Source organism: Poecilia reticulata, linkage group LG18 (genome assembly GCF_000633615.1).
Source record: "Poecilia reticulata strain Guanapo linkage group LG18, Guppy_female_1.0+MT, whole genome shotgun sequence".
NCBI classification, from domain to species: domain Eukaryota; kingdom Metazoa; phylum Chordata; class Actinopteri; order Cyprinodontiformes; family Poeciliidae; genus Poecilia; species Poecilia reticulata.
In genome coordinates, this window is record NC_024348.1 from 3,534,692 (window position 1) to 3,548,952 (window position 14,261).

Sequence of the window (14,261 nt, forward strand, 5' to 3'; positions counted from 1 at the left end):
ATATATATATTGTCAGATTATTATACTTTTTTAGAGTATAGATTAAATCCTCATGAACCACACTCCATACCAGTAGGTGGCGGTAACGTTTCTTGTCAACCGCTAACAACAAAATCATGAAGAAGACTGTTGTTATGATTAAAAAATGACGTCACATCCACCACATCAGCCTATGGTCAGCATCACCGAGTTAGCTCACAGGGTAGCTTTCAGCTAAAAGCGCTGCTGACGGTCATCTATGAGTCGCAAAAGAAACCCCAGTTTTCTGGAAACAAAACGTTCTCCTGAATTCTACGGCGCATTCATGGACCTCGCCGGGACAGCAGACGGAGCTGACGATGATTGTCTCGAGCTGGAACGCGAAGAGGAGCTCTTGTGCTCGGTCAGCGACATCACGGAGCACCTGAAGCGAAACATCGCCGTGGTGCTGGAGACAGCTCAGGTGGAGATCCGACGAGTGGTCAGTATCCGGATACAAGTCCTTAAGATGGAGCTGCGCGAGAAAAATAAGGAGATTGAAAAGTTGAAAGCTAAGCTCGAGGTGGTTCAGAGGGATGGAAGAGATGCCTTTACGACCCTGGAGCCGACCACAGAATCTGGCTTCATGAAAATCCCTTTCAACCTGGGGTCCAAGCATGGTAGTAGCATCGATCCCAGGAGAGCCAAATCTGTTATCCCCGAGGTGAAAAGGGAAAATATAGATGCTATTTGTGACTATTTGATGAAAGATAAAAACTCGAAGGGTTGTGGTGAAATGGACTCGGAACTGGTCAGCCAAGCCAGAGGGGAAAAAGAGGTTGACGAAGAACCGGAAATCCAGCCTCTGAGCCTGTGGTCAGACAGCAGGGTGGAAGCTTCAGGGCCGGTGCATGGAGACCCAGACTCCACTTCAGATTACATCTTCAGCATGCCTCCCATCGGCGGCAAACGGATGTACGACTATGAATGGATAGCACCAGCGGCATATTCTTCAGAGCTGAAAGGTAAACGAACAGAATGGTAAAGGCTTCTTAGATTGCAACTGATGGGGAAATAATAAAAGTCCTAGCATTTATTGCAATTTATGTAGAATATATCAAGTCTGCAATGTTATTAACTAGGATTGGTCTATATTTTCGCAAGCAAAGGAACTAATAATCTTCCTTCTGCTGAAAATATCGATCATTATGAGATTTATTTATTTTTTGTTGTTTTGGTGCCAATGAACTGCATTTTTTTCCTTCTAAATCAGGAAATACTAGTAGACCTGTTATAATTTAATTCTTCCACACAGTGCATTTTGAATTTATTCAGATCATTTTGGTCTTATATTAAAAATAGCTTGACAAGCTGAAACATTGTGTTCTTCTCACTGCACTATGATTATTTATTTACTCAACCAGACAGCAGTGATATGACACATTTTGACTACTGGTATGGAAACTATTAAACCTATATTAGGTAAGATAATGTTGCAACTTAAGTAATTTGAAAAGTGCATTTTGAATTTACTCAGATCATTTTGGGCTTATATTAAAAATAGCTTGACAGGCTGAAACATTGTCACAATGTTACGTGCCACAAGAAGAGCAAAAACAGAAGAACTCACTCGTTATGCTTTTTCATAGAATTATGTCTTACCCATCATAAGGCTTTACAAATTCTTTCCTCGTAGACATGAAGCAGCCAGACTGTGAAAACGCCAGGGCCGCTGTTCTTGAGGATGATGACCACCACACTGACGAGTCGTCCAGGAGGGACGGAGGTGACGGACAGAAGCAAACCCAGGTCTGTTTCTCACACGTCCAGCTCTCGGACTGCTCCACCAAACCCCACGGCTCTCCAGGGACGGAAGGGGCTCCGCTGGAGGACGGCACAGACGGGCCAGAGACGGGTGGGAAACAGACGCTCACTGCTGATAAACAAATTGTTATATAATATTTTTAAGGATTATACAACCAAATACTCGCATTTCTCAAGTTTTTGCAGGTGGTGGCATAATGATATTTATTCTGGCTCTATTATAAAGTGTTTAACCTTTTCTTTTTCTAGAGAGAAAATGATCATATTACCACTGCATTGATTTTTTAAATTGCTTTTCTTCCCCTCAGGTTATGTAATATGACCAAAAATACTACAAGATTTTAGGGAAATTTTCAGTGGTGAGGTGACAAAAAGTAAAACAACCTTCCCCCAGACTCTTTAAAGAAAGAACAAGAAGAACATAGTAATAATGATATATATATATATATTTTAAATAATATCAGAATTTGTAATTGCCTTTAAGGCCTCATTTTACTTTGGGAAGATTTTCCTTCTAGTTGTTTGTATTTACCTTCTGAAGTCCCTATTAATTTAAATATAAAGGTAGGAGATGTACATCACAGATTATAGCATGCTTTGACTTTGACACATTCTTTGCAGTAAAAAAAGAAGGAAAAATTATTTTGTCAGATTATTATCGGGAAATTAAGAGGTCCATATTACCCACATCTAGTTAAATACTTAATATGTCCTTCTGTATTAAAACTAGGGATGCAGGAAATTTCACATGGGCCTTATTCCACAGCAGGCTCATTGTAAAGGGAATTACATTTCTTTAGTAAGACCAGACTGGTTTTACTGACCAGTAAGACCAGACTGGTTTTACTGCACGGTCATTTACAAATATTTAGATCATGTACTTTATGTATGCTGGGCTTTTCTGATCATTATATGATCACAGGAAATGTTTTTATAAACAAATTAAGACCTAAAAGTGCATTTTGGCACTTTAATGCTGTTTTATTAAATGATGGTTGTTTTAAGAAAGGATTTTTTTTTTGTGGAATCAGTAGAGAATTCTGAAATGTCTGTTTATGTAAAGCAGTGATGAATCTGAGATAATGCAGTGAATTCCCTCATTCATTGTTTTCAATCTGAAGATGGAAAAGAGTTTACAGAATGCACTGAAATATTTTTATTTTATTTTTTAAGTTGTGTGTCAGTGAGTTTAGAGAAGATTCTGGTGACGGAGGAGTTCCATAATGACTTGCCAAAGATTTCAGAACGAGGTAATCCTTTTTTGGAGCATGCTCTAACCTTACAAGGACTGCAGGAGGCGCTGCTGAGCATGGGAAAGAGGTAAAGCTCCAGGGATAGATGGCTTTCCTGTGGAATTTTCTAAATCATGCTGCTCTGCATTGGACATCTTCAGTATCAGTGTAGTGAGGGATGGCCAGCAGCATAAAGCTCGAACATTCTGAGATGCCCCGGCTGGATGCTGAAGAAGCGACTTCTATATGGAAAGAATGGGAGGAACAACGTTCAGGAGAGATGCCTGTCGGAGATGACTGGAGAATCAGTAGCGAGTAGCTTGACTTCCTGATTCGGTGATGAAAAGTGGATCGTGATGTGAAAAGTCTGGACTGAAAGCAGTGAGAGGTTGGTTTGTACGGGGCGAGGAAGGAGTTAAAACGGAAGAGACGAACTGGAGAAGAGGCATCAAACTGATCAGTTTTACTTCTGACCACACTGACTCAGGTGTGGAAAGGGAACTGCTCTGTATGTTCGCTTAATACTGCAGTATAAACCTATAAGCAACACAGGTGTCCATGTTGTAACACACAAAGATTTTTTTCTTATTTCTAATGAAATACACACTAGTGCTTAAAAAAAGGAAAAGTGAACCACGTATTCTGCTTCAGTGTTGGAAATGAACAGCCACACACTCTTCCTTAGTCTCTCTTTATTTGTTGCTCTCAATGTCACTTTTGTCTCATGACAGCTTCGCTCTTGAGTTTGTGCCGTCCTCTTCATCACACAGCAGTCCAGCCTTTCGAAACGTGTTGGTAAAACGACGTTTTTGTAGCTGCATTGGTGTGAAAAAATGTACTGTAAAAGTAAAGTCAAAGGAGAGAGGTTACTGAAATCAAAGCTGTATCTGTTACTCATTTATTTACATATGTAAATTGATGGGAATAAGCCCTGCATGTGTCAGTCTCACAGTGAAAAGTCATGTCTATACGGGATGAAGGGAAGACTACAGGAATATGAATTCATATTGAGCCATAAAAACAGACTTAGCAGTTACTAATTAAAGTGTAAACTACACACCTGTTTATGTCATGTAACGTGTTTTAAACTTAAGTTGTCATTTAGAAATATTCCCATGAAACCTAGTATGACGGTATCTCTGCTTTCCTGGTCGCCACATTCTCTAAGAGGAGAGCTTATAGAGCAGCAGTCCAGTCTTTTTCCTTTTGTCTGGTGGATAATAAGTACCCCGTTGTCACATACGTGCACCCAAGTATGTATTTAACCGAATTATGTTTGCTTATCTTTCAGGCCAACAGTTTACCAGCCACACCTACATCTGTTCACTTTGCGGAACCTTTTGCCCCGACTCCGTGTTTCTGGAGGATCACATCAAACTCATACACCCAGAGGCTGACGACGCATCAGCCGCCAGGGCCCAAAAGTTCATCTCCTCTGCTGGACCCGCTGGGGAAGATGGCAGCAGTGATTCTGTCAGCGTTGAGAAGGGGACCAGTGAGGGCAGTCCGGGAGTGAGCTCCGGCGTTGGCGCTGGAGGAGGACCTGCGAAAAAGGAGATTAAAACTGAAGGGGGGTACGAATGTGGGGACTGCGGCCGTCACTTTAACTACCTTGGCAACCTGAGGCAACACCAGCGTATCCACACTGGAGAAAAACCTTTCATGTGTCCAGAATGTGGCGAGAGGTTTCGCCATGCCGCCCGATTAAAAAGTCACAGGTTGGTGCACAGCGGCGCCCAGAGTCCTTTCCCATGTCCGCAGTGTGGGAAAGGTTTCTCTGTGCTTTCTGGGCTCAAACGACACCAGAGGGTCCACACTGGTGAGAGTCCGTATGCCTGCCCCGAGTGTGGCCGATGCTTCAAAGAGCTAGGAAATCTGTACACCCACCAGAGGATCCACAGTGGGGCTACTCCTTACTGTTGTCAGCAATGTGGACGCTGCTTCCGCCATCTAGGTACATATAAGAGTCACCGGTGCTCTCCAGCACCATAACCGCCTTGAAAGTACACTGATCGTAAGAGTCATAAAAGATGAAGTAGAAACAAGTGAGATCCTGAGAACCTTTTCTGTTACTTTGAGCATTTTGTGACAGTAAAACACACTAGTTATGTGGAAAATATGACTAAAGATGATCATAAAGCATCTCGGCACATGTTTTCTAATGCTTCCTGGTTCATTTTTGAGCAGTAGCAATGTTCTCAGGGACTTAACACGTCACTTGTTTTATAGGTTTTCTCCTGATGCTCTAGTCCATGGAATACGCCCATTAACATTAAAGGTTGAAGGTTTTTGGACTGTATGCATTTAACTGTAATTATTTTTGACAATATATTACTTGTGACATATCCATGTGAAATAGCAGATTTAATTAAAATATATTTATAGATTTATTCCACCTTGTGAATTGGCTTAAGAGCAGAAAAACCTGGCATGATCATTGACATTGATGACATTCCGCGTGTTTGTATTTTAATACAGTGTTGATTGCAGTTGTATGTTTTAGAATTGCTTGTAAAATGTTAGTAAAAGGTTCCCTTATTTAAACATGCTGACAAATGACTGACCATGCTCGTTTCCTCCTGAAAAGTGAAAGTCTTGTTTGTCTTTATGCACCACATTGAACTGAACCATAAAGCCGTCTGATGAATTCACACAGGTCACACGTGTTCATGTTGAAGACTACAACTTCAGTTCCAAGCCTGATCCTGTTGCTGCAGTTTCCAGTATTATTTAGAAGCAGAAGGTTAACAGAAGAGGAGAAATTATTTCCTTTGGGCTCCGTGGAGGAAGACGGAGGCATAACATAAAAGCCAGTCTTGCATTTACTGACATGTATGTTGCTGAGCCCAAAGTATCCTAATCTTATTGGATGCCATTAAACTTTAACCAGTTTTAGTTCATATGTGGGTTTTATTACTGTGACAGGGTTAGGGATGTTACTTTTGGAATTATTAGTTTGTTCTTGTGCACTAAATGTCTCAAAAGGACTGTTACAGGATACAGCAGTTTTTTATTCATTCAAGGAACAGTTTATAATAAACTTTGAGAATCCATTGATGGCAGTGATAAGGCTGAATATTCAATATATGATATAAAATGTTTTAAGAAAAATAAAACTTGCATTATGTTTAACGTGTGATCTATAACTATACGGGTATCTACATATGGCAAAATGTTTGCTCCAGGAATCAACCTTATATTTCATAGTTCAATCACTGTTGATGTTTTAATAGTCCTTATTATGCTGTTTACATTTTAACACCATGAGGCCAATATGATGCATATCTAATCATCACTACCTGGCCTTTGTGAGCAGTGTGGCATTGTCTACATTGACACCAGTCAAATGCAATATGATTAAAAAAACAACTCTGGTATTATTAGCCTTCCTCTGTTTAGATTCAAGCTCCATCAGACACCAGAGGTCTTATTGCTCCATGTGCTCCTAACAGATCACTTCATTCAGACTGCAGGTTTACTGATGGCTCCTAGAACTTCAAAACGTAGAATGTGAGACAGATTCTCATATTCTCACAGCTCCATGTTTCAGTTTGCAAGGCAGACACTCTGAATAGACTAAGCTTAAAATGTTCCTTTTTGATAAAGCTTATAGTTTGACTGGCTTAAGTTATCCTAATCTTCCTCTGTAGTTCTGCTGTTTTAGTCGTAGTCTTAACGACTTTTCTTTACTCGGCTACGTTCTCCTCCTCCTCTCCTATTTGGTATCATATTCTGTTATTTCAGTTTTTACCTTTATTCTCTCCCAGTTTTTGCTCTTCACAGAATCTACATCTGGCGTGTCGTTCTGTGTGTGTACGCTCTGTGTGTGTACGCTCTGTGTGTGTACGCTCTGTGTTCTCAACTCTCCAGTGAGCCGTGGCAGGTTGCCATTCACGCTGAGCCAGGTTCTGCTGGACGTTTCTTTCTTTCTTCTTCAATTGGAATCTATCTGTATTATTAGATTGAATTTACTTTTTTTTTTTGTAAAACGCCTTGAAACGCATATTATGTTGTGAATAAATAAACTAAAAACTGCATTATAAGAGAGTCCCTATGGTAACCAGTAAAGTACGGTCAGGGGTTTTTGGTATAATGCTGTACTTTGTACAGTATCTTTATTAAAAAGTTGATCTACGGCTCAAAAATCTCAGTTTTACAACAAACCGTTTTGATTGTATTAATTATCAACATGGAACAGTGAGAAGATTACTAATGTTTTTTTTTACAATTTATCAGCAAGGGAAAAAAATTAAACAAGAGTCAGTTGTAATTTTAGAATGATATTTAACTACAATGATCTTTGTTACAGAACATGTACAGCAACATTAAAAAACTGCATTTAAAAAATTTGCAGACAGCTGCAATTATTTCAAAATTTCACAAAATAATTGTAAAAATCAATCAAAATTGCTAAATCTTTAAAAAAGGTAAAAAAGGTACAATACAAGCATCATATCGCCCCATTGAAACATTGTCATCTTAAAGTCAAAAAAAGAAGTGCTCTTCATATGAAAAAATATCCTTCTGTAAAGGTATTTACAGTGTATTTGAAACCAACTTGAAATAAACATAAATACTGAAAAAAATTCAAGCAAAGTCAAGCATCTCAGAAAGATAAAATACAAGGTCACTATTTTCAATAACTGCAGTATCAGATCTCAGCTGCTATAATAACTGTTTGCTTTTATTAAAATGCAAAAAGGAATTTTGTGTTTTAGTTACCTAGTGACAGTTTTGTAAATATTAAAAAAACATGATTTTTTTTGATACATGGATCTTAAAATAAGTTTTCCGACTGCATATAGTTTTTTGTTTGTTTTACTGTATTTCTTATGAATGTTTGTATCTTGTGTTGTTTGTTTTATGTGCTGAAAATTAGCATTAAATTCAAATTCAAAAATACTTTATTAATCCCAAAGGGAGATTAGATGTTATTGTAACTCATTAATTTGGATTCTTCAAAGAGTTATTGAAGATGGTGATGGTTGTTGGCAGGACAGCTCTCTTGTAGAGGTCTGCATTACAGTGATTTATTAGCAACCAATATATAACACTGTATGTTCATTAATATGAACTGTTCCATTTAAATTATATATGTAGATTTTTTTTTAAAAAGCTGTTATAATAGAAATGTTCCTAATTATCTTTTGAAATCTTAATATGTCTGTTTTGGCAATCAGAAACGTACTAAACACTGTCAATTTTTTTGTTACTTTACCATATGTCTTTAAGCACAGCAATACAATCAAAAAGTTTTCATTTCCACAGTCACAGATATTACTGCACTTAAAATGTTGCCCACTTGGTTTTTCATTGTCTATGACTAAAACTGTCTCTCAGTTTAAATCTCAGTTTCTGTCTTCATGATCTAAACGGTGGCCTTGTCCCCTGAGGGCCCGGGTGCCCCCTGTTTGTCATGTGCACCAGATATCCAGTGGTAGCACTCGGTGGCATTCTTGTTTCTTGGCTTCACGCCACAATGAGTGCAGTAGAAAATACCCAATGCCACCATCACCACGATGAAGATGCAGATGGGCACCAGCAGGCCAACCAGGAGCCCAGTGTTGCTCTGTTTATGCTCCCTGTCGTCTTGGACAGAATCCAGGTTGTCCCCACTTCCACCACCCCCATTCAGGAATGGGGGGAGTGGCTTCGGTGTGGGAACAGCAAGGTCTTGAGAGTGTGTAATTTCCTCATAATTCTTTTCCTCCTTTACAGACTCCTGCCCAGGGAGCTGGGGGTAATCATGGGGAGAGAACTTTTCCTGCTCTGCTTCTTTTTTTACGTCTGAATCTGTATGTGGATTGTCCAAACTTTGAGTGGAAGTAGAAAACGATGGCCACCAATTCCAAGCTCCCTCTGAGACTGTAGATGTGGAAAGGAATGGTATAGTTCCTGTAGTTTCCTGTTCATAATCTCCATACAAGTCGTCCCAGCTAGTCCTGGGTTCGTCCAGTGAGACACTGGTATCCCACATTTCCTCAGGTTTGGAGGCTGTTGATGGATTGGTCAGCCAGTCCAGAGGTTGCTCCTGATTTCCTGGCCAGTGATCGGTGGTTGGCTCAATATGTCCAACATGAGGAAAGGGAGGAATGGTAGATCCAACCTGATTGTCCCCTATTTTCTGACATGTTGACTGATCAGACGAAAGTTCATAGCCATACTTACAGAAGCACTGAAAACCACCCATATAATTCACACACATTTGCTCGCATGTCCCAGGAATCTGACACTCATCATCATCTAGGCATTTTGTGGGGTTTTCTCTATCAACTGTATAACCCAGATGACAGTGGCAGGTATAGGAGCCTAGAATGTTTTCACAAGCATGTTGGCATACGTTATCCGAGCACTCATCTATGTCCTCACATTCCTCTGTTTCATTGATGAAATAACCCTCCAGACACTGACATTCAAATGTCCCTGGTGAATTTGTACATCTCTGCTCACAAGGAGACTGAAGACACTCATCTACATCTAGACAAGCATGTTCATCTTGGGCAAGCATGTATCCATCAGGGCAGGCACAGCGGTAGCTGTCTGAAAGAGGCAAGCACTCAAACTCACAGGGGTCTTCTTGACAAAAGTCAGGCTCACAGGTCTGTCCGTCATATCTGAGACGAAAACCCTTTGCACAGCCACAGGACATCTGACCACCGACTTGTGTGCAGAAATGTTCACATCCACCATTACCCTGCTCACACAACTGGAATGTAATTGAGGGATTTGAGCAAAATAGCGGTTCAGGAGACCACCCTACTGAACCATCCTTTGTCCCCTTTACACATTGAACTTTCTGATTGGCATTTGTGAGGCATCGTAAATTAGCAACAGATCCGACTGGTAGATGGGTTAGGGTTGTGCTCATTAGGTTAAAAGGTGTTGTATAAAGGACAACTCCTGAACCCTCACTTGACAACGGCAAACACATTCCGTTGTAAGCAAAGTGGCAAAGATATCCATCAGCAGGGATAGAGCATGAACCATGAATCCATTTGAAGTTATCACTGTGTTGTAGTGTGTTGTAGTCAAAAGACACACAGAGAGATACCAAACACATATCAGGAGAGTCCTCTGTTTGCCAGTTGGTATATTCTGTGTCTTGATCGCCTGTTGTCCAAGAGAAACCCCTTAGTGAATTTGAGTTGCACTGACGAGGTTGACGTTGCAAGCCAATCCACACTTTGACCTTGGTACGTGACGACCGCAAGTCCACAGTGGAGAAAAGTGTGGCAATAGCGTTGGCCTCCTCTTTGCGCTTGATGGTAGCCAAATTTCCACCTTTGTCTTTGCAGGACCTCCATGAGTCTAGGAAGATTTTACTTTCAAAGTAAATCACAAAGCAGCCTTCTGCATTACAAAATGCATCTCTTTCTCTCAGGTCCTGGCTTAGGACTGAAGAAAATCCAAAGAGCACAGAAGACATGAGAAAAATAGCAGAACTAAAGAACAGAAACCCCATTATTTTTCTCTTGTGGATATCTTCTTCCAGTGTACATCAGTCCCTGACTTGACTTTTTTTGTCCAGTCTGCATGTACTCTTTACTCTGCTGTGCTTAAGCGTATCTTCACAGGCACTGGGATCATGCAAACTGTCCCACGATTCCAGAAAGCACAAAGGGAGGGAATAATAGCAAAGGGGGCTGGAACCATTGACTTAGAGAGGCTGGGCAAGAGAGCAGAGAGGAGGGAAATTGAGGCAAAAATGATTTATTTTTGAAAGAAGTGCAAGTGGTGTCTCTGTGGGGTAGGGTGGGGTATGTGGATGTGTGTGTTTATGTGTGTGCTGGGGGGAGTGAGAGGGATTACACGATGTGACTTTGTGCTAGAGTGGGGGGAGGAGCAGCAAACGATGGAATGCTTTCTTTTGGAGAGTATGTCATATGGTTTTCATAAACCCTGTTCATGGATACATTTACTCTTCAACTATTTGCCTGTACAAGCACACGCACACGCACAAACACCTTCTATTGGGACATGTAAAAGCAAAAGATTTACTCTGATGCACTTACTCTGCAATAAGAACGAATTCCTTCCATGAATTCAGCAGATATTTTCTTCTTCTTCTGGATTTCTGATCATGCCTGAGGTCAAGTCTTTTTTACCTTTAGTCATGCAAACAAACATTCTTCCTGCAGTGTCAAGCATCTTATTAGTGTGAGTCCACTGACTTCACTGTAACTCTTTTGCAGTCAAGTCCTTGATTAAAATTCTAGTCACTGCCTTTGTGAGTTCACAATACTTTACTTTGTTTTTGGTTTATTGGATAAAATCCCAATAAATACCCAGTATTCATATGTAAGTTTACCCACATGAATACTTCTGTAAGTCATGGTATGTGAGATTAACTCCTCTGATAGGAAATACACACAGGGAGTCTAATACTTGGACTTCTTGTGTTTTCTTCTGCTTCCTCTCACAGTCAGAAGACATGCATGTTAGTTTAATGAGCCGTTTTCAGTTGACTTAAGACGTGAGGTTATCCATCGGTTTCCATTCTCAGTAACTCTGTTTCCACCCACAAAACAAGCACAAGTGGACACAGAAAATAAATGGGTGTGATGTAGAGTTTGATGGTGGATAAATAAATATCCTCAGATTACAGTTGATCTGTTTCTCTTAAGATGGCTGGAAAAATAGAGAAAGTTTTCAACAAGGTCAGTGCAGAAAAGGGCTGTTGTAAACGGTAACTTTAGTAACTGAATAATCTACTAATTATTCTGACAATCAAACATTCAAGTAAAATCTTGATCAAATAAAATGTAGGTAAGTGCTACCAGTACAGCAGTATGAACATCAGATATCAGATATTAGTAGTCATGCCTCCCTAATTATCACTTTTCTGTAGCTTCGAAAGTGAACCTGTCATAATAATAGCTCACGTTTTGAGTCAACCTGGACTAAAATTACTCAAAAATTTGAAAATATATTCAATTCATTAATAAAGGTAAAAATGATAAAACAGCAGGCTCACAAAAACACTTCAAAAACGTGTATATTCCAGTTTTTAGATTAGGACTCGTCTTCAATTCGTTTAATATTTGAACTTTCAGAGGCAGACTGGTGCTGCTGTCCAGCTGTCTTTGGACAACAGGCGAGGTCACCCTGGGGTCAACAGTCCATCGCATTGCACAATTGGAATGCATGTTATTGAATTGAAATGATTTCTTTGTTAAGTGCCCTGAGACAACGTTTGTTGTGAATTGACGCTATACAAATAAACTGAATTGAAACTGAACCCAATGAAGGATCTTCAGTCAGAGGCTTTGAGACAGACAGCTACAGGAGATTCTTCCTGACCGTACCCATCACCATCTATGACTGGTTTGAGAAACACTGGCAGCGGGTTATTGAAAATTCAATCTTCTTTTGATTTTAATTCAACATTGTTTCACTTAAATTTAACTTGTGTTCATATCTAGACTTCTACCTCCCAACATGACGGCTGATTTGTCTTTGTGTCCTTATAAGGGCACAGACACATGTACACTTTTGGTGTATGCTACTGTGGGAAGTTAGAAAGAGACCCCATCCCTGTGTGTCTCACTCTCTCACACACACACACACACACACACACACACACACACACACACACACACACACACACACACACACACACACACACATATACACACACAGCTATTATTGTAACTGTGGAAAAGTTGTTGGCTTGTTTTTCCTTTCAGTTGACTATGTGTGCTCCTAAACTGGATGCGGGTTTGTTTCTCTAACAAATTGCGTCTATCAATTTAGAGGCAAATAAGAGGAACTAAAAATATTATACACTAATGCGCAAAAACAGACATAAAGGGGCCCGTGTGGTGGAGCAGATAGAGGCAGCAGTCCTCAGCACAGTGGTTCCCCCGTTTGATTCCCAGGATGCACGTCTTCTTCATGTCCATCTACTGTTGAATAAAGACCCTTAGCACAAAAAAGTAAAAAAATAAAATAAAATAAAATAAAAAACAGGAAAAAAATAAAATAAAATGAAAATAACTGCTCTAACTAGTGGTATTTTCTACCTCCTCATCAGTTCGAACCTCTGCAGTGCACTCAGCCTAATTTATGCTTCCAAGACCTTCAATGAACCAACATGAGTCAATATAAAAAATATTTCACTTTAACAAAGCATCAATGAATTATAAATAGTTTAATATATTGACCCTCTATGTGTTGCTCTTCTGTGTTCAACCAAAAGTGTTCTCATGCTCCAGTCGTGCCCTTCCCCAAATAAAACAGGAAGTTTGGGGTTAGACCATCAGAGAGAGGGCAGGCGAGATGGGGAGGGGGCTGACGTGGTGGTGAGGGGGTGGGGGGGTCGAAGTGAATGAGTCAAACAAGAAGAATTTTAAGGGACATAGTGTAACTGGTTGTTACTCTATGTCCCTTGTCCCCCATGGGAGCAGTCATTTCTCAGCACCAGTTTATTTTTAGGATTCTTTTTACAGATCTGAGTTTAGCAATAATAGCCTAAAGATACTTTGCCTTAAATCTCCACAGATTTTCTGCACCAGAACAGTCGGGCCGGAGAAAAACACAATACCGAAAAAGACAAAACTGTGATTAGCCACAGCTGGAGGAGTTCACATAGAAAACAAAGAGTTAAATAAACAGGAAGGCTAATGGAATGAGCCTGACATCTATAAAAATAAAATCACTTGACGTGAAGCTTACCCTCCAACTGAAAATAAACAACCATTTGATATACAATGTTTATATTCTTTATTTCAGTTTTACAGTGTCCATAAAAATGTACTCATCCTTTAGATGTTTGACCTTATTTTTTATTGCCTTTACTAATCAACCATGATCAACAAAATCTCTTTTGTCTTTTCTTTTAGAGAAAAGAAAAGAAACCCTTTGATTTTGTAAAAGCAGATTTAGCAGATTGGCCTTTGGCAGCAGCCACAGCACCGACAGCGTGGATGGGTCCCAGTCAGGACCCTGCAGCTGACCTCCGCCAGGTTGAGCTCAGGTTGACTGTGAAGAGCATTGACTGGGTCACATCCAGTCTATTACATGAACTACTCACTCACAGCTTAGACGGCCACATCTGTTAATTGGGATATTTGTCACTAGGCATCTGTTTCTACGGAGCCCCAAAGGGGACACAAGGACGTTTTTTTTCTTTGGAGTTTCCTCACAGAAGAACCGTGTTCCCTCACAATAAATACTATCTATTATTATGTATTGCAAATACCTTTAAAGAACCTCACGGAAAATGTATTTATACATTTTTAAGTCTTT

General features: G+C 40.0%; 2 protein-coding genes across 2 annotated transcripts; one reads left to right on the plus strand and one right to left on the minus strand.

Annotated features, from left to right (window-relative positions):
- Window positions 1-99: 99 nt before the first annotated feature.
- znf16l (zinc finger protein 16 like) lies at window positions 100-6,068 on the plus strand. Its single transcript, XM_008434990.2, has 3 exons — window positions 100-983; window positions 1,655-1,873; window positions 4,306-6,068. The coding sequence occupies exons 1-3, from the start codon at window positions 239-241 to the stop codon at window positions 5,004-5,006; spliced, it is 1,665 nt and encodes a 554-aa protein (XP_008433212.1). The 5' UTR covers window positions 100-238; the 3' UTR covers window positions 5,007-6,068.
- Window positions 6,069-8,209: 2,141 nt separating this feature from the next.
- On the minus strand, window positions 8,210-10,638 carry cd248a (CD248 molecule, endosialin a). Its single transcript, XM_008434989.2, has one exon. It carries the CDS (start codon window positions 10,474-10,476, stop codon window positions 8,383-8,385), a length of 2,094 nt encoding a protein of 697 aa, XP_008433211.1. The 5' UTR covers window positions 10,477-10,638; the 3' UTR covers window positions 8,210-8,382.
- Window positions 10,639-14,261: the final 3,623 nt, after the last annotated feature.

What these genes read in the sequence shown, in the direction of transcription:
- znf16l (XM_008434990.2), top strand. Translation starts at nt 239, where the DNA reads ATGAGTCGCAAAAGAAACCCCAGTTTTCTGGAAACAAAACGTTCTCCT. An exon ending in ATATTCTTCAGAGCTGAAAG is followed by an intron (nt 984 to 1,654) that starts GTAAACGAACAG and finishes CTTTCCTCGTAG; the next exon opens with ACATGAAGCAGCCAGACTGT. An exon ending in CACAGACGGGCCAGAGACGG is followed by an intron (nt 1,874 to 4,305) that starts GTGGGAAACAGA and finishes CTTATCTTTCAG; the next exon opens with GCCAACAGTTTACCAGCCAC.
- cd248a (XM_008434989.2), bottom strand. Translation starts at nt 10,476, where the DNA reads ATGGGGTTTCTGTTCTTTAGTTCTGCTATTTTTCTCATGTCTTCTGTG.